This window comes from Ostrea edulis, chromosome 1 (assembly GCF_947568905.1).
Source record: "Ostrea edulis chromosome 1, xbOstEdul1.1, whole genome shotgun sequence".
In the NCBI taxonomy this organism is placed as follows: Eukaryota; Metazoa; Mollusca; class Bivalvia; order Ostreida; family Ostreidae; genus Ostrea; species Ostrea edulis.
This window is the reverse complement of record NC_079164.1, coordinates 55208895-55231394: the sequence shown is the minus strand read 5'-3', so window position 1 is coordinate 55231394 and position 22500 is coordinate 55208895. Positions and strand designations below refer to the sequence as shown.

At 35.8% G+C, this 22500-nt stretch overlaps 1 protein-coding gene across 6 annotated transcripts in view; it reads left to right on the top strand.

Annotated features, from left to right (window-relative positions):
• The window catches only part of LOC125664628 (serine-protein kinase ATM-like), a 408026-nt gene that overhangs the window by 2467 nt on the left and 383059 nt on the right, over positions 1-22500 (top strand). For all 6 annotated transcript variants that reach the window (XR_008800024.1, XM_048897448.2, XM_048897449.2 and 3 more), the window contains exons 3-5: positions 6663-6782; positions 13306-13450; positions 18484-18648. Coding sequence is in view for 5 of the 6 variants with exons in the window: in XM_048897448.2 (XP_048753405.2) it covers positions 6663-6782; positions 13306-13450; positions 18484-18648 (430 nt within the window). In the remaining variant the exon portion in view is untranslated. The remainder of the gene's footprint in view (positions 1-6662; positions 6783-13305; positions 13451-18483; positions 18649-22500) is intronic.

The window sequence follows — 22500 nt, the reverse complement described above, 5'->3', positions numbered from 1 at the left end:
CGTGCACAAATTGTCAAATTTCTGCCGATTCCGAACGCCGAGTACACATCACGAGAACGTGTTCTAGGTGTAAGAATTGCAAGTAGTGTGGTCTGAGAACATGCACGTTTGTGCGCACATGTTCTCGTCATTCGCGACTCTAACACAGTAGTTCATAACACTATAGCTCATGACTTGGTCAATCGAGTGAATTTTATCGACTTTATTGATAAAATTTCGAACTCCTGTGACTCTAAAATCTGAGCACCAAAAGAACAGGAACATCGATCTCGAACGCACTTATGGATGTTTATAAAAGGATTAACTCGGAGGTTAATATTGTATGCTTCTGAAGATTTTGAATGCGAAATAAAATATGGTGGTCTCTTTTTCTTCTGTAGGTGTCAGAAATTGAATTGTTTGCAACTGTGATGTGTTTGGTTTGATTAAAATGAAGATCATTTTATGATATACTGAACGGACTTGTGAAATGCTTTGCGGACTAGTGAACATCAACAGTGACTAGTCCGTACGGACTAGTGCTTGAAAAAGTTAATTTCGAACCCTGTCAACCCCCCCCCATGACAGCTCTACCAGAAGTTCTCGGAAAACACTTGCTGATGTTTAATAAATCAGTTTTCCTATTAAGTTTACTTTTGCTCCTGTTCATCAGTTCATTAGGCTACGGCCCAATCTGATTAAATTTAAGATTGTTGATCCGCTCCGTATTCCTCTTCCTTTCCTGTATCTGTGAAGTCCAGAGGTGAGATATATTCTTTCCAAAACAACTAAGAATGTTCATGGAACAATTCAGTATTAATTGTTTTCCTTTTCTGTTGTATGCCTTATTTCAAGAAATAACTTTCAGGTCACTTTTTAATGTGAAATGGAACATTTTCAATTTTTGACAACCTGACGGTAGGGGTGTTTAAGACACTGTACCTCATTTTCTGTAAGGAAGTGGAGTAAAAGGAATTCAGAATTGGATTCAGCATACTCAAAATTGGTAATTACACCTGCTTTTTATTGTTTTGGGTAATGGTGTTTCAAGAAATAAAGTTGGGTCACTTTTTGATGCGAAATGAAACATTTTCCGTTTTTGGCAACCTGACGGTAGGGGTGTTTAAGACACTATACCTCATTTTCTATAAGAAATTGGAGTAAAAGGAATCCAGATTTGAAATCATCATACTCAAAATTGGTAATTACATCTGATTTTTATTGTTTTGGGTAATTTTTAAAAAATGGGTGGTGGTTGCTATTGATATGTATATATACGGTTTGTCCGTTGGACTGAACGAAGCATGAAATGGTCATTGGCGTGTCCCAAGTGATAATCATAATTCTGTCAAGTACGGTAAATTATAATTCATTTAAAACTATATATTATTTATGAAATTCCTCTTGTGCTAAACACCCAGTAACATCTGAATATTAGGGGGGGGGGGGTATATGAGAATATATTCATGTAAATTTCTCTGAATAATTCATTCCGATTCGTATTCAACATTCGTACATAAAATTATAAATAAGAAAACATCGTTTGTATTAAGTTCTATTTTTATTTCTAAAAGAACTAGTTCTAATTGTAACGGGGACCGTTACATATGTTCCCCAAACCTCCCCCAATTAAAAAATGATGTCCTTGTGAATCTACAGCAAAAAACCATTTTATTTTAGCCTTTAATTACATGTAGTACGTTCAATATGGTCATTTCAGTACCAAGAAATGAAAGAAAGCGTTGCATGTACATACACGCGCACGTGTGTATGATTCCGAATTTTTGTTGATCTCGTTCAACAGGCATTTGTATCATATAACCACAGTATGAATTTCATAAGGTTTCCACCAAATATAAGGAAGTTATAGCGATTTTAAAATCGTCCAATCAGAATTCAGCACACGTGGATGCACGTGCTGAGCAGTAACTCTAACCACAGCAATTTGTAAGGAGTACGAAGACACATCTAAACCCCTAATATCAATAGAATTTGATGAAAAACAACGTTATCGTCCTTTAAAAATTGAACATTTGAAAAATGTTGCACGCGCATGCGCGTGTGCGTTGGCATTTTTTTGTTACACCAATATATAGATACACATATTGTCTATGTATGCTGTGAATATCATCTCATTCGCTTCATAAATAAGATAGTTACAAACGTTTTAGTATTATCCAATCAAAATGAAGCGCACGTGCATGCGTTTGCAAATAGGTAATTTTGACCATGCAGATCAGTTAAGGGTCTCAATATTTACCTATGATATGGATATCAAGCCATTTCAATGAACAACAAAAAAGTTAGACTGATTCCAAAGTTAGTGTACAAATTTTGTAATGGCACGTGCTGACAAAATGACTATTATTTTTCATATGTACAAATGATATACTATCATCCTATTTAGGTTTCATATCGATCCCTTTAATATTCTGATTTTCCATTTTTTGTACCAAAATTGCAGTGCGCGCGTGTGCATACACGTGCAGACAAAATGACTATCACTATGCACATCTACAAACGCTATACTATCATCCTGGAAAGTTTCATATCGATCCCTTTTGTAGTTTCTGAGAACACTACCGGACAAAAAAGTACCGGAGAAAAAGAATAATAACGAGCTATAACTGTGTTGGGATGCCAACACAAATGTCTCCGAACACCTCCCCATGTCAGTAATGGTTTTTGATGCCAGATATGCACTCAGGATCCTCAAAAAACCCTAGGAACTAAATTTGGTTGAAATCCGACGGACTTGATTGTTGGCCGCCATTTTCTTCAATGGCGGCCATTTTGAAACATTTGAAAATTGATTGGAAGGAAATACTGATGCTAGAAGTGAATTGTGGACCCTCCATTTACCCCAGAACCCAAATATTGTAGAGATTTTAACAGTTTGAAATATTTCGGTATATGGCGGCCATTTTGAAAATGGCGGCTCAAAAAAAAATTTTGATGGTGGAAATGGACTCGGGGTCACTAAATTATCCTAGAAATTGAATTTGGTTGAAATCCGACATACTTGAGTTTTTGACGTTTTTTGGCCGCCATCTTGAAACGGCGGCCATTTTGAAAATTTGAAAAGTTGATTGCACCCCTTCTAATGACCCTCTATCAGCTCACAAAGTTTGAAGTGGATCAGTCGAAGCATGTTCATAAAATCGGTCGGACAAATTTCTCACTAAAGAAGAGGAAAAATAAGAAGAAAATAATAAGAATGATAAGAAACGGAGCAAAAACAATATGTCTCCGACACTTTGTGTTCGGAGACATAATAATAAGAAACGGAGCAAAATCAATATGTCTCCGACACTTTGTGTTCGGAGACATAATAAGAAACGGAGCAAAAACAATATGTCTCCGACACTTTGTGTTCGGAGACATAATAATAAACAGTAGAATCACTAGAAGGTCTTCCGTTGGAAACGGAAGACCTTAATAAACAGTAGAATCACTATAAGGTCTTCCGTCTGGAACGGAAGACCTTAATAATAATAAGAAAAGTGAAAAATCAACAATAGAATAATAGAAGGGTCTTCCGCTGAAGACGGAAGACCCTAATAATAATAAGAAAAGTGAAAAATCAACAATAGAATAATAGAAGGGCCGCTGAAGACGGAAGACCCTAATAATAATAAGAAACAGAGTAAAAACAATATGTTCCCAAACTTTGTTTGGGGAGCATAATAAACATCAAAACAGAGAATACATTACTTGCCTCAACACTAGCATAAAATTCACACAATTATAAAAGCATATTCAATCACGTGTAACCGGAACCAGTCTGTTTGTATATCTACAGTGCCCTCTACCTATACCGAACTCTACAGGCAGTGCTCAAAGTCACATCTGCTATCAGGTCGCAAAATGGCGACCTAGAAATAATTCTGGTGGCCATTTTCAAATTTCTACTCGCCATGGTAAAAGATTTTGTAAATAAGACCTACAATTTTTTTTTTTAATTTGAATATCTTTCAAGAAAAAAATCAACACCCATGTATGCGTTTTGTTTGTTTTATTTTTAAACTGAATAGAAATGTGCTGTGAAACATGCTGGGTGCTAACAAGTCAAGTATTTACTCTGGCAAAAGTTGTATTGCATTGGGTCATCCTGTATATTTTATAGTACGCTTTTGGGGAAGAAAACCCAGTGTTCCACACAAGGATTTGCTTTAAAGTCCCCAATAAGTGGGCCTTCACTGCTTATGCGAATAAGAGCTTCTACTTATGCAGTGTGCAAAATTAACCATGGACCGATAGACAATGTCTATAGAAAATCGAGTCGGTCTATAACGATCGAAATAGCTATAGACCGACTTGTTTATAGGTATTCTGAGTAAAAAACTGGTTCCCCGCCACTTATTAAACATATATGAAAAGCAATCGGTTTTAACCGTCCATTCCTGTCAGACAGTGAAACCGAGCTGGAACAAAATGAAAAAAAAACCGAAATTCTAATTAAAAAGCTTGTGCATGAAATTGAAAAAGAATATAATTAAACTATGAACTAATTACCAAATTGAATTTGTGTCTATTATTTATTTTTAGCTCTTCTGAGCCGAAGGCTCAAAGAGCTAATGCTATGGCCATTTGTGCGGTGTGCGTAAACTTTTTAGAAAAAGGGCTATAACTCAAGAACCCCTTGGCCAATTTTATTCAAATTTGTTACAGGGTATCATTGGCCCAAGGGCTTTCATACATACTAAATAGAGGGATGTGACCCTTTAACAAGGGGAGATAATCAGGAAAATACAAACAAAAGTAGTGGTTGCTAAAAAATCTTCTTCTCAAGAACCACTGGGCACCAAACTTACACATAAAGATGAGGATATGTTGTAGATTAAAAATTGTTCAAGGCATTACCCTGGGGCAAAGGGCGTGGTCTCGAGGTCACTTCAAAGTTGACCTAAATTTATATTTCCTTAAATCTTTGATATTTTAGTCATTATAAGGACTAGGATCATCAAATTTTGACAGTTGATGCATCTTAGGACCTTTTGTCAAGTTGTCTCAAAAGTAGGTCACGGTGACCTACTTTTTGAATTTTGCAGGTATTTATATTAAAATTAATTTTGATGCATATCTTGGACACTTTGAAGCCTATGATCATCAAAACTTGTCAGTTGGTGGATCATGGGACCTTGAAATGCGTCAACTGAAAAATAGGTCACCGTGACCTACTTTCTGAATTTTATGGCTTATCATTTATAGATATATTTTAAGTTGTTATTGCAAATACCGAGAGGTTTAGAATCATCAAATCTTGTAAGTTGATGCATCTTGAGGCCTTGAAACATATTTATAAAAAAGTAGGTCACAGTGACCTATTTTTTGAATATTCAAATTTCACATTTTCAATTTTAGATGCATATTTTGGGCACTGTAAAATTTAGGATCATCAAACTTTGTCAGTTGATGCGTCTTCAGTCTTCGGTTTGTATCAACCAAAAAGTAGGTCACCGTGACCTACTTTTGGTATTTGACAGTTAAATTACTATATTTCAGACACTATTTGACCTACAATCATCAAACTTTGTCAGTTGATGCATCTTGAGTCTTCGGAGTTTATCGACCAAAAAGTAGGTCACTGTGACCTACTTTTGGCATTTGACAGTTATATTTATATATTTCAGATACTATTTGACCTACAGTCATCAAACTTTGTCAGTTGTTGGGTCTTGCATGTTCGAAGGGTTTCGACCAAAAAGTAGGTCAACTTGACCTAATTTTGGAATTGGACAGCTATATTTATATAATTCAGATACTATTTGACCTACAGTCATCAAACTTTGTCAGTTGTTGGGTCTTGCATGTTTGAAGGGTGTTGATGAAAAAGTAGGTCACCTTGACCTACTTTTGGAATTTGACGGCTATACTTATATATTTCAGATACTATTTGACCTACAGTCATCAAACTTTGTCAGTTGATGGGTCTTGCATGTTCGGAGTTCGTTGACCAAAAAGTAGGTCACCATGACCTACGATTGGAATTTGACAGCTATATTTCAATATTCAGATACTAATTGGCTTAAAATCATCAAACTTTGTCAGTTGATATTTCTTGGGTTCTCAAAATGTGTAAACCATAAAGTAGGTCACATTGACCTACTTTTTTTTGAATTCTTAGGATTTAACTAAAGATTTAGAATTCTAAGAGGCTAAGAATAGAAATGGTGGGGTTGTACAATTTATCAGAAGAGCGATTCTAGGCCCTTGGGCCTCTTGTTTAATAACAACACAGGTTGACCCTCTCTATTTACATTTATTTGTAAATTTTATAGAATAGACAATGTCAACTTCTAATAAGAAAAAAAATTCGTCAAGCATCTCTAATCCCCTAACAGACCAGGAAATTTACACACCTACTACTTGGGGCAATCTGGATGTGAATGGCTGATCATTTGGAAAATCACTATTGGATAATTAAGGGTTTATTATGTATTTTTCAGAATTTTTCACTGTAATACCAATTAAGTTGCAGCATTTTGAAACAACGTAATAACCAGGTCTATTTTATGTAGGTTTGTTAAGAAATGCTTTTGTGTTTTAAAATTCCAACATAATATGCGGTCTAACATAATAAATGGGGAATGTAGAAACGAGGTTCCACTGTGGTGAAAATTTTCAATGTTACCCTCAACTACATGCACTATTTATATAATATACACTTGTATTTTTTTCAGAAGAGTTTGGAGAAGCTAAAGAACTTGCTTAATAAAACGACAGTCATTAACAGCCTGGATTACAATTCACAAATCAGAACTAGAGACAGAAATACTCTCACATGGGATGATATCCTTAGGGTTGGTATCAATTATTCATCACTGATTAATATGTAATCTACATACTTTGTCAAATGTAAACAGAGATGTTAAAAAATTAAATGAGTTTCAGGGGCTGAAAATTTGATTTTTTGAGCACTTGTCCTTGGGCAAGTGACCAGGTGAAATTCATTTGCTCTACCTGTATATTTACTTACTCCACCAACAAATTCATTCATGAATGAAAACAAGGTAATTTAGGAATTTATGTCCCCATCCCAGCTTACGGACAGAATCATTGAGTGGAATTCCCCCCCCCCAAAAAAATTCAGAGGAAGAAAGAGCAATTACGCATGAAAGCTCCTCCCCATACCAATTCATAAAAAATCATTAAATCATGATCTGAAAGTTTATAAATGCATTATGGTGAATTAAGTCACATATTTTATTGTTTAGCATCAATTGTCACAATTTTCAATGAAAGATTGTGAATGAAAATGTAATGCAGACTTTTACAACTTGAAGGTCACGATTTTCAGTCTAGTGGGTTTTGTTATCTCTTCATCAATTTCATAAAGAAGAATTTCCAGTTTGTAGGTTTTTATTAACTACTTCATCAATTTGATTACAATGTCATTTGGCATGTTTAAACTTTTAACTTTATTTTAAACTTTATTATTATTCTTTTAACAAGATGTGTTAGTGAAACTACATGTTGCTCCTGTATTACCAAACTTCAAGGTCAAGTTTTTGAAAAGAAGGTCACACCCCAAAGTAATGGTCACAAGGTGAAAAATTTTCTCACCAAAAGAAAGGTCTTGTCACACATGTGAAATCTAAAAGCCTTATCACCATCCATTCAAAAGTTATGGCTAAAGTTAAAGTTTTAGCGGACAAACACCAACATGCCCTTGAATATTCAATTATAGGGGTATGAAAACATACACCCTTGCTCTTAAAACTAAACACTTCGTCACCGGTTTTAAGAAATGGGGAAGGGGGGGTGGTGGGGGTCTAGCTTTTTGATATAAAACTATCTAATACCTTATATGAATTATTTATCATTACTATTTATCACCAAAGATTTTGACGTAACTTTGACTGACTTTTAAGAAAAGTTAACTTACTAATAGGCAATATCCTCTGAACTGTTTAACCTTCCAACTCCATATACAGAATATGAACAATACATAAATAACAATCACTTTTAAATTTACCTCATAATTCCCTCTATATAGCATCAAGGCCGGCCAGGAAAAAACGAGAAATAAAATGATGAAAATCACAAAAAACTCTAGAAAACCTGTGTCCATTGCCAAGTGCCGCTGGATGCAGGGGGTTGTGAACGGACCTCACAACTTAATTGTAAATTTTTTACCTTTGTATGGCATGAATGAAAACATAAGATTTAATTGTACATTAAGTTTCGTCTATCTCGTGACGAGCGGCGGCTAGAAGTGAAAACCTGAATTACAGCTCGAAAACCTGTTTTTCTAACTCACATTCTATTGGCTAATAATGGATCATTCCATTCTACCTGTACAATATACTGTACTGTAAATACAACATTTTCCTGCTATTACTAACGAAACGCGGGAAAATATAATTATCTGGCAGTGATGTAAAAAGGAAACAATCGCAACAAATTCATCATTATAACTTTAGTGCTTTTGTTTACATTTATTAACAATTTCAATAAATTATTATAGAACGATATTTCCCGTCTCCGTCTTCATAATTATTACAGTGATCGGTTTGTCATTTACAAAGCGTAACACAAATCTGAGTATCAGAAATACTGAACTGAATGTGATAACGGTGATTATCGCTATGAAAAACAGTGAAAATTTGTAAAATGTAAGCTTTGCAGTATCAAATAAAGTAATTGATACTCCATATACATGCAAACATATTTTTAAATAATCCCTTATTTCAAACTAAAACTTTTACCGCTTTTAAAGTCTTTATTTACCTGTCAAATGGAACGACATAAAACATTACACAATATTGGTGTCAATTTCGTTAACTTCAATTTCTCGAACCCTGGGATATGTCGAAGTTTTTCTTCAGGCCTAACAAGATGAAGTTTACCTGTATTATGTAAAGCCTGTATATACACTTTTGAGGGCATTGAAGTTTTAAGTACTCATCTTGTTATGTCTCCCCTTCCCAGAAGGGGGACATATTGTTTTAGTGTGAATTCTTTTTCTTCCGCTTCTTCTTCCACTTCTCATTCAAAGTTTGTCCAGGCCATAACTTTATTGTCTTTTGACATATAGGAATTTGGTATGTTGGTATACCATGATAAGACAGTGTGTCAAGTACCATTTTTTGATGACCTTTGACCTTAATCTTTTATGTAAGGTCAATAGTATATTTGGGCATTTTTGTCCAGACCATAACTTTTTTGTGTCTTTTGACATAGACCTTTGATATTTGGTATGTGGGTATACTATAATAAGACAGTATGCAGTGTGCAAAATTAACCATGGAAAGGAAAAAAGGAATTTTTTTTTGAACCATCTAAAGGTTAAAACAAACCCCGTGGGGATCCGGGTTAGAATAGGTCCTCAGTACCCCCTTGCTTGTTGTAGGAGGCAACTAAATGGGGCGGTCCTTCGGATGAGGCTGCGAAAACGGAGGTCCTGTGTCACAGCAGGTGTGGCACGATAAAGATCCCTCCCTGCTCAATGACCATAAGCGCCAGGCATAGGTCTAAATTTTGCAGCCCTTCATCGGCAGTGGTGATGTCTCCATGTGAGTGAAATATTCTCGAGAGGAACGTTAAACAATATTCAATCAATCAATCTAAAGGTTAAATAATAGAATTTTTGGGAGTCATGTACCATTTTTTGATGACCTTTGACCTTTACCTTTTATGTTAAGATCAAATGATAAAATTTTTGGAGCATTTATTTGTCCGAACCATAACTTTTTTTTTGTCTTTTGACATAGGCCTTTGATATTTGGTATGTTGGCAAGTTTTATTTACTATCATATGTTCACAGCACTATTCCTTGTTTGAAGCTCATATACATACATGTATAGGCTTTATGTACCGTAAGTCTTAATCTTTCACTTAAAGATGATCCATAAAAATGTTTTTTTAAAAAAAAAATATGGAAGAGGAGACATCAGTTTTAGTGTGCTAAAACAATTCTTCCTAGTTTTTATACTATTGCTGAATATTTGAATTTAGCTTAAATATTCAGAACAGGAATTAGCTTAAATATTCAGAACAGGAATTTTTTAGCTCACCTGAACCAAAGGTTCAAGTGAGCTTTTCTGATCACATTTTGTCCGTCGTCCGTCTGTCTGTCCGTCTGTAAACTTCTAACATTTTTGACTTCTTCTCAAAAACCACTGGGCCAATTTCAACCAAAGTTGGCACAAAGCATCCTTAGGTAAAGGGAATTCTAAATTGTTAAAATAAAGGGCCAGGCCACCTTCCAAGGGGAGATAATCAAGAAAAGGTAAAAATAGGGTAGGGTCATTAAAAAATCTTCTTCTCAAGAACCACTGGGCCAGAAAAGCTGAGATTTATAGATCAGCTTTATTAGGTAGTGCAGATTCTAAATTGTTAAAATCATGGCCCCCGGGGGTCGGATGGGGCCACAATAGGGGATCAAAATTTTACATACAAATGCAGTGGAGCCTCGGTAATCCGGACGCCATTAATCCGGACGCTTCACCTTCCGGACGATTTTTCTAGGGAACGGAATTTTTATACATTATTTTGCATCATTAATCTGGAAATTCGCGTTCCGGATCCGGACGGTCACTTTTTACTACAAAACGTTATAATGCATTGAAAATTGTACCGTTAATCCGGACGGTAATTTTGTTTAGGGAAGGTCTGTGTCGGACAATTTTAGCAAGGCGTAAATTATAAAGAAAACAAGCCAAACTGTCTAATTGAAGCGATTACCTGTACCCTGTCAACACCTCCCTCCAATTAGGTGGTGTGTGATGATAAGTCCGTTAAATAGCACGTGCCGATCAAGACATTGTATTGCCAATTTTCGCACATAAGATCTTTATTGCGTGTAGTGTTGAATTTTGTAAATAAATCTGTAGCATATTATTTTATAGTCTTGATCAATACCCTAATAGTATTAATAAATTAAACATCATGCCGTAATGATAATTTTTTTAATTGCTACACGTATCAGTTGTACTGATTCGTAAATTAATATCGACTTATTCAAATCTAAAGAGTGTAGATTATACTTCTAGATTCTGGATTTTATTCTGTTGATTAGCGTGAAATATACATGTATGTTCATGCACATGTATATATAGTATGATGTTTTAACGTTTAGAATGTCGCGCATGTAGAATGTACCTGTGTATGATTGATTCTTGTTACGATGTTGTAGAGCTTTATTGCTTTCGAAATTTTAAACTCTGCGTAGAAGTGAGAAAATTACCATTTTAAGGAAATTGACAATTAGATTCTGTATGTACCTGTAATGTTAATTTCACCCGAGTTTTGTTCCGTTATTATCGCATCATGAAAATAATAGGTGCGCGTGACTAGATCAAAGCAGTAGTAGGTCTTGATATTACGAGCTTAAATGCTTTTGTTCTCCTGATATTGTCTTGGATAATTACAGAATAAGAAATATAAAGTCTGGCAGATTGAATTTTGGTTAAAGAATGTTGTCAACTGACATGATAATCACGAAATTCTTATATCAACTTTGGACGATGAAGATTGTTTTAACAGACCGCCGAACCCGTGAACCGTGACAGATGGAAATTACCGGCCTCTTTAAGTAGTAAAAGTGTGATGAAATGTTTGAAATGGAAATGATTATGTTAGTTACTAATGATTTAATTACTTATAGTTACATAAAGTGCTTCATTATTTGTTTTAGTGCATACGGTACAGTTTTGTATATTTTTTTTAGGGATCATATGTATGTACAATGTAATCACAGGCAAATACACTGAACACGTACATTAAATTTTAGTGCTTTGAAATACATGTAAATGTTAACATTATCATAATTTATTTACTAATGCAAATGGTTAAATCCAATGATAGAATGTGTTTAATTCACTATGCATCAATAAAGTAGGCACATATTGGCTACTTATGCAAAGCTAGAAAATATGCGATTCAATTATCCGGACGCTTCATTTATCCTGACGATTTTACTGGGAACCAAAGTGTCCGGATTAACGAGGCTCCACTGTATATAGGAAAAATCTTTAAAAATCTTCTTTCCAAGAACCACTGAGCCAGAAAAGCTGAGATTTATAGGAAAGCTTCCTGATATAGTGCAGATTCTAATTGGTTAAAATCCTGGCCCCCGGGGGTCGGATGGGACCACAATAGGGGATCAAAGTTTTACATACAAATATATAGGAAAAATCTTTAAAAATCTTCTTCTCAAGAACCACTGAGCCAGAAAAGCTGAGATTTACATGAAAGCTTCCTGATATAGTGCAGATTCTAAATTGTTAAAATCCTGGCCCCCGGGGGTCGGATGGGGCCCCAAGGGGGGATCAAAGTTTTATATACAAATATATAGGATTTTTTTTTTAAAAAAGCTTCTTTTCAAGAACCACTGAGCCAGAAAGGCTGATATTTACATGAAAGCTTTCTGACATAATGCAGATTCTAAATTGTTAAAATCATGGCCCCCCGGGGGTTGGATGGGGCCACAATAGGGGATCAAAGTTTTACATACAAATATATAGGGACATTCTTTAAAAATCTTCTCAAGAACCACTGAGCCAGAAAAGGTGATATTTACATGAAAGCTTCCTGATATAGTGCACATTCAAGTTTGTTAAAATGATGGCCCCCGGGGGTAGGATGGGACCACAATAGGGGTTGAAAGTTTTACATACAAATATATAGAGGAAATCTTTAAAAATCTTCTTCTCAATAACCACTGAGCCAGAAAAGCTGAGATTTACATGAAAAGCTTCCTAACATAGAGCAGAGTTAAGTTTGTTCAAATCATGGCCCCCTGTGGTAGGATGGGGCCACAATAGGGGATCAAAGTTTTACATACAAATATATAGGAAAAATCTTTAAAAATCTTCTTCTCAAGAACCACTGAACCAGAAAAGCTGATATTTACATGAAAGCTTTCTGACATAGTGCAGATTCAAGTTTGTTCAAATCATGGCCCCTGAGGGTAGGATGGGGCCACAATAGGGGATCAAAGTTTTACATACAAATATATAGGAAAAATCTTTAAATATCTTCTTCTCAAGAAACATTGGGCCAAGAAGTTCACATTTACATTAAAGCTTTCTGACATAGTGTAGATTCAAGTTTGCAAAAACTATGGCCTCCAGGGGTAAGTTGGGGCCATAATAAGGACTAAGGTTTTACATGCAAATATATATAGAAAGTCTTCTGATATGGACCAAGGTGACTCAGGTGAGCAATGTGGCCCATGGGCTTCTTGTTTTATTTCATAGCCCTTGGGACTAGTGATACTTTTAACTAGTACTCGGGTGACAAATAATGCCTGTGGACCTCTTTTTATAGTTGTAATCTCTTTGATTGCACACTAACATTGCAAATGACATTGAATTTTAGGAGGTTCATAGTTACATTTACCTGGAGACACAGTTATTTCAAAAAGGGAAGGAACCTCAGACATCAACAGCCAGAGCCAGCAAGGAGAAAAGGAAACAAGAGATTGGAGGAGTCTTCAAATTTGTTGTCAAACAAGCAGAAAATAGTAATAAGAACTCAATTTTGTGTGAATTTTTAGGTCACCTGAGTAAACTCAGGTGACCTATTGCAATTGGCTGTCATCCGTCGTGCGTTGTCTGTCGTACGTTAACAATTGAACATTTTTAACTTCTTCTTAATAATTACCATTCCAATTCTTTTCAAATTTGGTATGAAGCATCAGGGGGACAAGGGGGACATAAATTGTAAATTTCAGGACTCCAGCACCCCCTGGGGCCCTAGAGATGGGGCAAAAACTGCCCAAAATTGACCAATTTTCAATAATCTTCTTCTCATGAAATGCACACGTGCAAGAAAAACTAAATGCATAGTGATGTATAGCAGGAAGGCCTCTACCAAAATTGTAAATTTCATGATCTCCAGGGTGGGGCCAAACTTGTTATATATTGTTTATGTGTAAAACACTTAAATAACATCTTTTTTAGTGCTATTGATACTAAATTGAAAGTAAATAAATATATATTTAGAAAGAACAAGTAGTCCTTTACCAAAATTGTAAATTTGATGATCCCAGGGGTAGGGGTTTTGGTATCAGGGTGGGGCCAAAATAGTCAGTTATTAGATGTGTCAACAATAGACATTTTTAATTTCTTCTTGATAACTATCATTCCAATTCTTTTCAAATTTGGTATGAAGAATTTTTGGAACAAGGGGGACATAAATTGTAAATTTCAGGATTCCTGCACCCCTGGGGCCTTTGTGAGGGGGGCAAAAACTGCCCAAAATTGACCAATTTTCTGAAATCTTCTTCTCTAGAACCGCACATGTTTAAGAAAAAACTAAATGCATAGTTATGTAGAACAGGAAGGCTTCTACCAAAATTGTAAATTTCATGATCCCAGGGGTAGGGGTTCAAACCCCAGAGTGGGGTCAAACTTACTATATAGTGTCTATGTGTAAAACACTTAAATAACATCTTCTATAGTGTTATTGATACTAAATTGAAACTAAATGGATATTTAGAAAGAGCAGTATTTGTTTACCAAAATTGCAAATTTTATGATCCCCAGAGTAGGGGTTCTGATGCCAGGTTGGGGCCAAACGTAGTATGTAGTATTTATGTGTAAGTTTGCTGATACTGTATAAAATCTAAATGCATAATTTGGAATAGCAGAAAAGGATGTACTAAAAAATGGTGAATTTCACAACCCAGGGTTTTTACTTTAAGATGGGTCCAAATTAGGGGTGAAACGATACAGTACCTTCTCGATTCGATTCGATTTTCGATACTTTAGTCTCGATTCGATGATTTTCGATTCGATACAATAGCATGTACCAAATTCTTTATAATGCTAAGATTTTTTATGTTTCGTGGTATCTATTGCTCTGCAAATAAATTCTGCATAATGTAAAAATGTTTAACATAATGCAACACTTTTATAACTTGTCCTAAAGCCGAAATGTCGCCATACCTAGGATTTATACGTTGGGGTAGCATTTTTCAACTCGACTGCGTCCATTTTGATACAGCAAAGTTTACTCGTATGTTGATTTGGCAATTTTCAATTACATTGGCTAATCAGAAACCATGTTATCAAGAGCAATGTGTGCTATGATTCTAGAACCGTATCGAACCGAAATAGACCCCGAATAAATCGAACATCGAATCGAGACCACTACATCGCGATTCGGCCGCATCACGATGCATCGTTTCACTCCTAGTCCAAATTAATCATATTTTTTCATGTTTTGATTTTAATACAATCTATTTTACAAATAGAGGTGGTCTGCTAGATCGATATTGAGAAATGTTGTCTACAGGAGGATGGAGGACACAAGAGACTTCAGGGCGTTTGGTTGTGCATGGTTTGAAATTTTTTTACATCCTCAAGTACGGGACTTTAGGGGTCAATGTTTGCCTAGTCTCACAGGGAAATATCCAAGTCCAGGTTGAATGTAGAAATTTGTTATTGTTTTTAGATGCCCGCATAAAAATGTTAGTGAATTATGCTATACTGCTGTATTTTTGTCCATCCGTCTGTCCCTTTAACTTTGTCCTCGCAACTCCTCCTAAACCCTTTGGGGGATTTTGATGAAGCTTGGTACAAAAAAAGATCACAATGTGGAGATGTGCATATTACAAGAGGAATGCTGCAGCACTATTTTTAAAGGTGTTGGGGCCCTTGGACTTAGATTTATTTTATGGAAGTACTTTGTCTTCGCAACTCCTCTTAAGCCCATAGGGGGATTTCAATGAAACTTATTATAAAGAAAGATCACAATGTATAGATGTGCATATTACAAGGGGAATGCTGTCCCATACATTGTTATTGCAACTCCGACGAAATCCTTTTGTGGATAATCCTTTCTTACTTGTTCAAATTCCTGGGTCAATAATGTATGCGGGCGTATCATGTACCGGTTTAGGGGTGTCCTATTTTTCACTAAGTTATGGCCCTTGGACTTACAAAAAATAGCATGAATTATCAGTTTTCCTAACTTTTTGTTGTTGTGCTGACAGATATTCATTTGATATTCAGTACATCATAATGATTGCTTTGCCATAACAAGTTACAGATCGATTTTCAAGTTTTCCTGGTCTAGTTTTTGTACCTGAATAGTAGTTAATTTCTTTACCATTCCTATCCTGGTTTTCCAATCTTCCCTTTTACCATAACCTTGGTCTCATAATGAACTTCGAATATTGTCCAATAATTTTCGCCTCCGGTAGGGGACGATGTATTGCTATTGAATACTCTCAGAATGCTTGTTGTTTTCAAAATATAAAAAAATCCAAAGAAAGTGTTCTCCAATTTCGAATATTAGTAAGAATTAAAACAAGTTAGTTTTTATACCCCCGAGATCGAAGATCTGGGGGCATATTGTTTTTGTCCTGTCTGTCATTCTGTAATTCTGTCATCCGGTCTAAAACTTTTAAAGAGCAAGAAGGCCTCTACCAAAATTGTAAATTTCATGATCCCCGGGGTAGGGGTTCTGACCCCAGGGCCGGGCCAAACTTGGTATATAATGCTTATGTGTAAAACATTTAAATAACATCTTCTTTAGTGCTGTTGATACTCTATTGACACTAAATAGATATTTAGAAAGAGCAGGTAGTCCTTTACCAAAATTGTAAATTTGATGATCCCAGGGGTAGGGGTTTTAATATCAGGGTGGGGACAAAATGGTCGGTTATTAAATGTGTGAACAATAGACATTTTTAACTTCTTCTTGATAACTATCATTCTAATTCTTTTCATATTTGGTATGAAGCATATTTGGAACAAGGTGGACATAGATTGTAAATTTCATGATCCCCAGGGTAGGGGCTCTGACCCCAGGGCGTGGCCAAATTTGGTATATAGTGCTAAATTGATAGAGCAGGTAGTCTTTTACCAAAATTGTAAATTTGATTTTCTCCAGAGTAAGGGTTCTTACCTCAGGGTGGGGCCAAACTTAGTATATAGTATGTATGTGTAAGTTTGCTGATACTGTATAAAATCTAAATGCAGACTTAGGAATAGCAGAAAAGGATGTACAAAAAATGGTGAATTTCACAACCCAGGGTTATGACTTTAGGATGAGTCCAAATTAGTCATATATTTTGATATTTTAATGTTAATACACCTATTATTTAAAGCCTTTCATCAGTGTATGCACTTTTGAGGGCAGTGAAGTTTTAAGAACACATCTTGTGTTTTACTGTTGCTGAACATTAGAATTTAGCATAGATATTCAGAACAGGAAATTTTTTCTAGATTTCATAGCCCATGGAAGTAGTGATACTTTTTCACTAGTATTCAGGTGACCAATAAGGCCTGTGGGCCTCTTGTTTAGAATAGGTTAGCTATTCAATATCCCCTGAAATATTTAAAGTAGAACTTTCATATTTTGTATACAGATTTCTTATCGTAAGACCTTTCATTTCATACCAAGAACTATGATCTTGTGACATTAACCTTCTCCAAAACAGCAAGGTCATGTTAATCATATTGGTGTTGACGCATCCCCATGTTGTTTGACTTCCAGTTTGGTTATGTCTTTTGGGTCTACAATATTGGGTAAAAAAATTTCATTGAAATAAAGATTGAAAAAAAAAGATGTTTTAAGAATCACACCAGCTGAACAACAGCAGGGCCAAGATGACTCAAGTGGCCTATGGACCTCTTGTTCTTGATTTGTTATTATACCCCCCGCAACAAGTTGTAGGGGGGGTATACTGGAATCGGGTTGTCTGTCCGTCCGTCCGTCCATCCGTCTGTAGACGCAATGGTTTCCGGGCTCTAAATCATTATCCTTTCCACCTACCGTCACCATATCATGTATATGGACTACCCATGGGATGAAGATGTTCCCAATCGATTTTGGGGTCAAAAGGTCAAAGGTCAAGTGCACTGGACATCGAAGTAGCAATATGGTTTCCGGGCTCTAAAGCGTTATCCTTTCCACCTACCGTCACCATATCATACATATGGACTACCCATGGGATAAAGATGTTCCCTATCGATTTTGGGGTCAAAAGGTCAAAGGTCAAGCGCACTGGACATCGAAGTAGCAATATGGTTTCCAGGCTCTAAAGCGTTATCCTTTCCACCTACCGTCACCATATCATACATATGGACTACCCATGGGATGAAGATGTTCCCTATCGATTTTGGGGTCAAAAGGTCAAAGGTCAAGTGCACTGGACATCGAAGTAGCAGTATGGTTTCCGGGCTCTAAAGCGTTATCCTTTCCACCTACAGTCACCATATCATACATATGGACTACCCATGGGATGAAGATGTTCCCTATCGATTTTGGGGTCAAAGGTCACGCGTACTGGACATCAAAGTAGCAATATGGTTTCCATTTAAATTCTTTAATGGCTTTTTTCATCGCATGGAGATGCTGTGTTCCTAGATACCTTTTGGATCATAATACTGAAGTTTTACCTATTACCAACACCCTTTGGGAGATTGGGGTAAGCGGGGGGTATTCTTAGTGAGCATTGCTCACAGTACCTCTTGTTTACTGGTGTTTTTGTATCATTTGTAACATGATAAGTTTAGTATAATAAGTATTTTAATACATTGACAGGAGGACCAAATCTGAAAGCATCTCAGTTGATAAAGCAGATTCTAGAAGTATTAAAAGATGCATTTATGATGTCTGCATATGGTCTGGACTACAGCAGTATACTGTTGAAGAATGTTTTACCAGTCAGGAAGTACTGCACAGAAATTACAGACAAGACGTGGCATGGTAAGCTGTAGAATTGGACTTGAACACCAGTATCAGAGTGATTCCAGATTGAAGATTTTTTTTATGTGTCTAGTTTTTTGTCTGTCTGCATGTTTGTGTTTATTTTTGCAAAAAATGTACAACTTTGAGTTCAACTAAAGAACTGCATGTACTGTGAATGCACATGTACCTATATTGGGTGTATTCAAAATTTAGCATACCAGTATTTCCAAACATAAGCATTCTAATGCCATCATGAGTGTGAAACAACATTGTATTACGAATATATGTAGTCAAACATAGGACAAATATAGCATAAAAAACTGAAAAATTGCCATCACTGAAATAATTAAGATTAAATTAAAGGTAAGATGGTGATTAAGGTAGCAACACAAAAAATATATTCATGTGATTCACATGATAGGTAAAAATTTTGGATTTTCACATGAATATATTTTTTGGACATTATGGAGTAGGAATTCCTTATACCATCACAGAGTAGGAATTTCTTACACCATCATAGAGTAGGAATTCCTTATGTCATCATAGAGTAGGAATTCCCTGCCCCAACATAGAGTAGGAATTCCTAACACCATCACAGAGTAGGAATTCCTTTCACCATCATAGAGTAGGAATTCCTTACACCATCACAGAGTAGGAATTCCTTATATCATCACAGAGTAGGAATTCCCTGCCCCAACATTGAGTAGGAATTCCTTACACCATCATAGAGTGGGAATTCCTTACACCATCACAGAGTAGGAATTCCTTATGTCATCACAGAGTAGGAATTCCCTGCCCCAACATAGAGTAGGAATTCCTTACACCATCACAGAGTAGGAATTCCTTACACCGTCATAGAGTAGGAATTCCTTACGCTGCCTTTCACCATCACAGAGTAGGAATTCCCTGCCCCAACATAGAGTAGGAATTCCTTACACCATCACAGAGTAGGAATTCCTTTCACCATCATAGAGTAGGAATTCCTTGTCATCACAGAGTAGGAATTCCTTATGTCATCACAGAGTAGGAATTCCCTGCCCCAACATCGAGTAGGAATTCCTTACACCATCACAGAGTAGGAATTCCTTACACCGTCATAGAGTAGGAATTCCTTACACCATTACAGAGTAGGAATTCCTTACACCATCATAGAGTGGGAATTCCTTACATTGCCATAGAGTGGGAATTCCTTACACCATCATAGAGTAGGAATTCCTTACACCATCACAGAGTGGGAATTCCATACAGCGTCAGAGAGTAGGAACCATACGTTCCATTTCCAACTTAAAGTCGCGTTCTTCTTTCTCAATCTGCCTTGCCGCTGCTCTCTCTTCCCACTTAAGTTTCTGCTGTTCACTAACATACTTTTGTAAATCTTCTCCTACATAAAATAGTTCTTTACCAGCAACTATCAAGTCATTCAAACTCTCTTGAGACATTGTCACTTTACTAAGTTGTACAATGATATCAACAGATAATTCACATTTATCTAGTACATTACTAACATAACCTGCCTATGCGAATTTGGGTGACACAATTGTTTACATCGATACTCAGAATTGACTTATACTCACTGTAACCTTATTGTGACCAGTCTCCACACTCTGGGTAATCGGATCAATAATTTTGACTTCAGGATCCCAAATGACCAATGGGCTTGGCCTACAATTACAAGTACAATAGTGAACTAATCAACAAAATACGTAAAAGAAAACATCAAAAGAAACAAACAAAAACAAAATTCGAAAAGCACAAAAATTCAGCAGTGTATGTAGTATCTGGTTTGAAGCAGAATTTCTTTTCTCTTAAGTTTCAAAATTTAATTTACAAACTTATACGACATGCAACTTTAGATTTGAACAAAACTCAGTTTTAATTATGTTGAAATTGTCCATATTGCACATTGTTTAGTTCCGTTGTCTCATAGGTGGTGTCCTCCGGTTAATTCACATGGGGAAATTGCATACAGTTCACGACATTCCATTTCATTGGACCCAGTACGTAGTTGAAGTTGTCAAATTGCTCTCTGTATGAAGTTGGTGAACTTCAGATGTAATAAATGAGCATCATCACACGGATAATGAATAACTAGATCAATAACAAGAGTTTCTGGATCCCTACACATGGTTATCAAATCCTTACAGTGAACTTGACTTCTGACTTCCCACACTGGGCTCCTAGATTCCTATAATGGGCCTCTGGCTCCCTACAATGGGCCTTGATATCCCTACAATAGGCCTCTGAATTCCACTTCTGACACCAAATATCGAAGGATGGTCGCCAGGCATTAAACTAGCAAGACAAGTTTTATGGTTTATACTGTTTTAATACATCTGAGTTATACACAAATGTTCATCATCCTTTTCTGTACTTCAAAAAGGAATCAAATTAAGAAGGGATCTGTAACGATAAAATTTGTAAAAACAATATAGATACAGATATACTGTTACAATACACATACAAGACTTACTTTGCTTCACTTTACACAGATTACATTTTGCTGCATGCACATTTTACACATTGCATTTTACTGCATACTTCACTATACTATACTTTATAGCATTTTACTGCATATACACATTACACACTGCATTTTACTGCATATACACATTACACACGGCATTTTACTGCATATACACATTACACACTGCATATACACATTACACACTGCATATACACATTACACATGGCATTTTACTGCATATACACATTACACACTGCATTTTACTGCATATAGACTTGAAATAAAATAGCACATGAATGTATTGTATACTCAAAAGAACTATCACAGTAAATTCTAATATAAATTGTAAAGAACTTTGTACGTTGGCCATTTTAGGAATAAATGTGGAATAAAAATATTGAAGTAATGAGTAAACTTACCTCAGAAGTTGTGGACTCTGGTCACAAGGTATTAAAACTTGATGAATATTACTAGATGAAATACATGAACATCAATGCGGATAAACACGTCCACACTCGACATATTGCTACACCCAAACTAATTGCACAGGATTTAAATGTACAAGAATACCTGGTAAACTATTCGCATTCTATGGAAACACATTGAGATATTTAACTATTGAAAAGGATAAAGATCCTAACATCTATGGAACTATAATCGGGAAATATATACATTAATTGTGACAGATGTGCCAAAATTGGGAATTTCACAATTCGAGGGTTTTGACTCGAGGACTGGTCCAAATTAGTCGTATTGTTTTAATGTTACATAATATTGTATAAGTGGAAATTTTAGCCTGACACAAATGTAGCGATTTTGCAATAAAAAATATTTGGTGAGAGCAAATTTTAACGACAATAAATTGTTAGTGATATTCAATTTTAGTGATCTAAACACCTTCGGTAATAATACCAATTGAAATCCTCGCCAAAATTTCTGCTTATGCGGTATTAAACATTTGCATGATAGTGAGGGAAATATGAAGATTTATTACCGTATACGTTTTACATTATGACCCGTGGGTCGAGGCCTCGCTGGTGGACTATGAAGTCCCCGAGGGTCTCTACAGCCCAGTAGCTAAGTACTTCGTTACTAGCTTGAAAATAGGGATGTATATTTAATTGCTGTTATAAAATTTAGAAATTCATTTCAAAATTAAGGATTATCTCCCTCACGCATAGCTCTTATCCTTAGACAAATTTGACTCCACTTTTTTGGCACACTGTTTTCCCCTTAAATAGCTCTAAAACTTCATAGTTATTTCGGATTTCAAACATTTCGGTTGAGCATCACTGAAGAGACATTATTTGTCGAAATGCGCATCTGGTGCATCAAAATTGGTACCGTATAAGTTTTACATTCACCCCAAAAAAAATCATATTGCCCTCGGGGAATATGATTTTTTT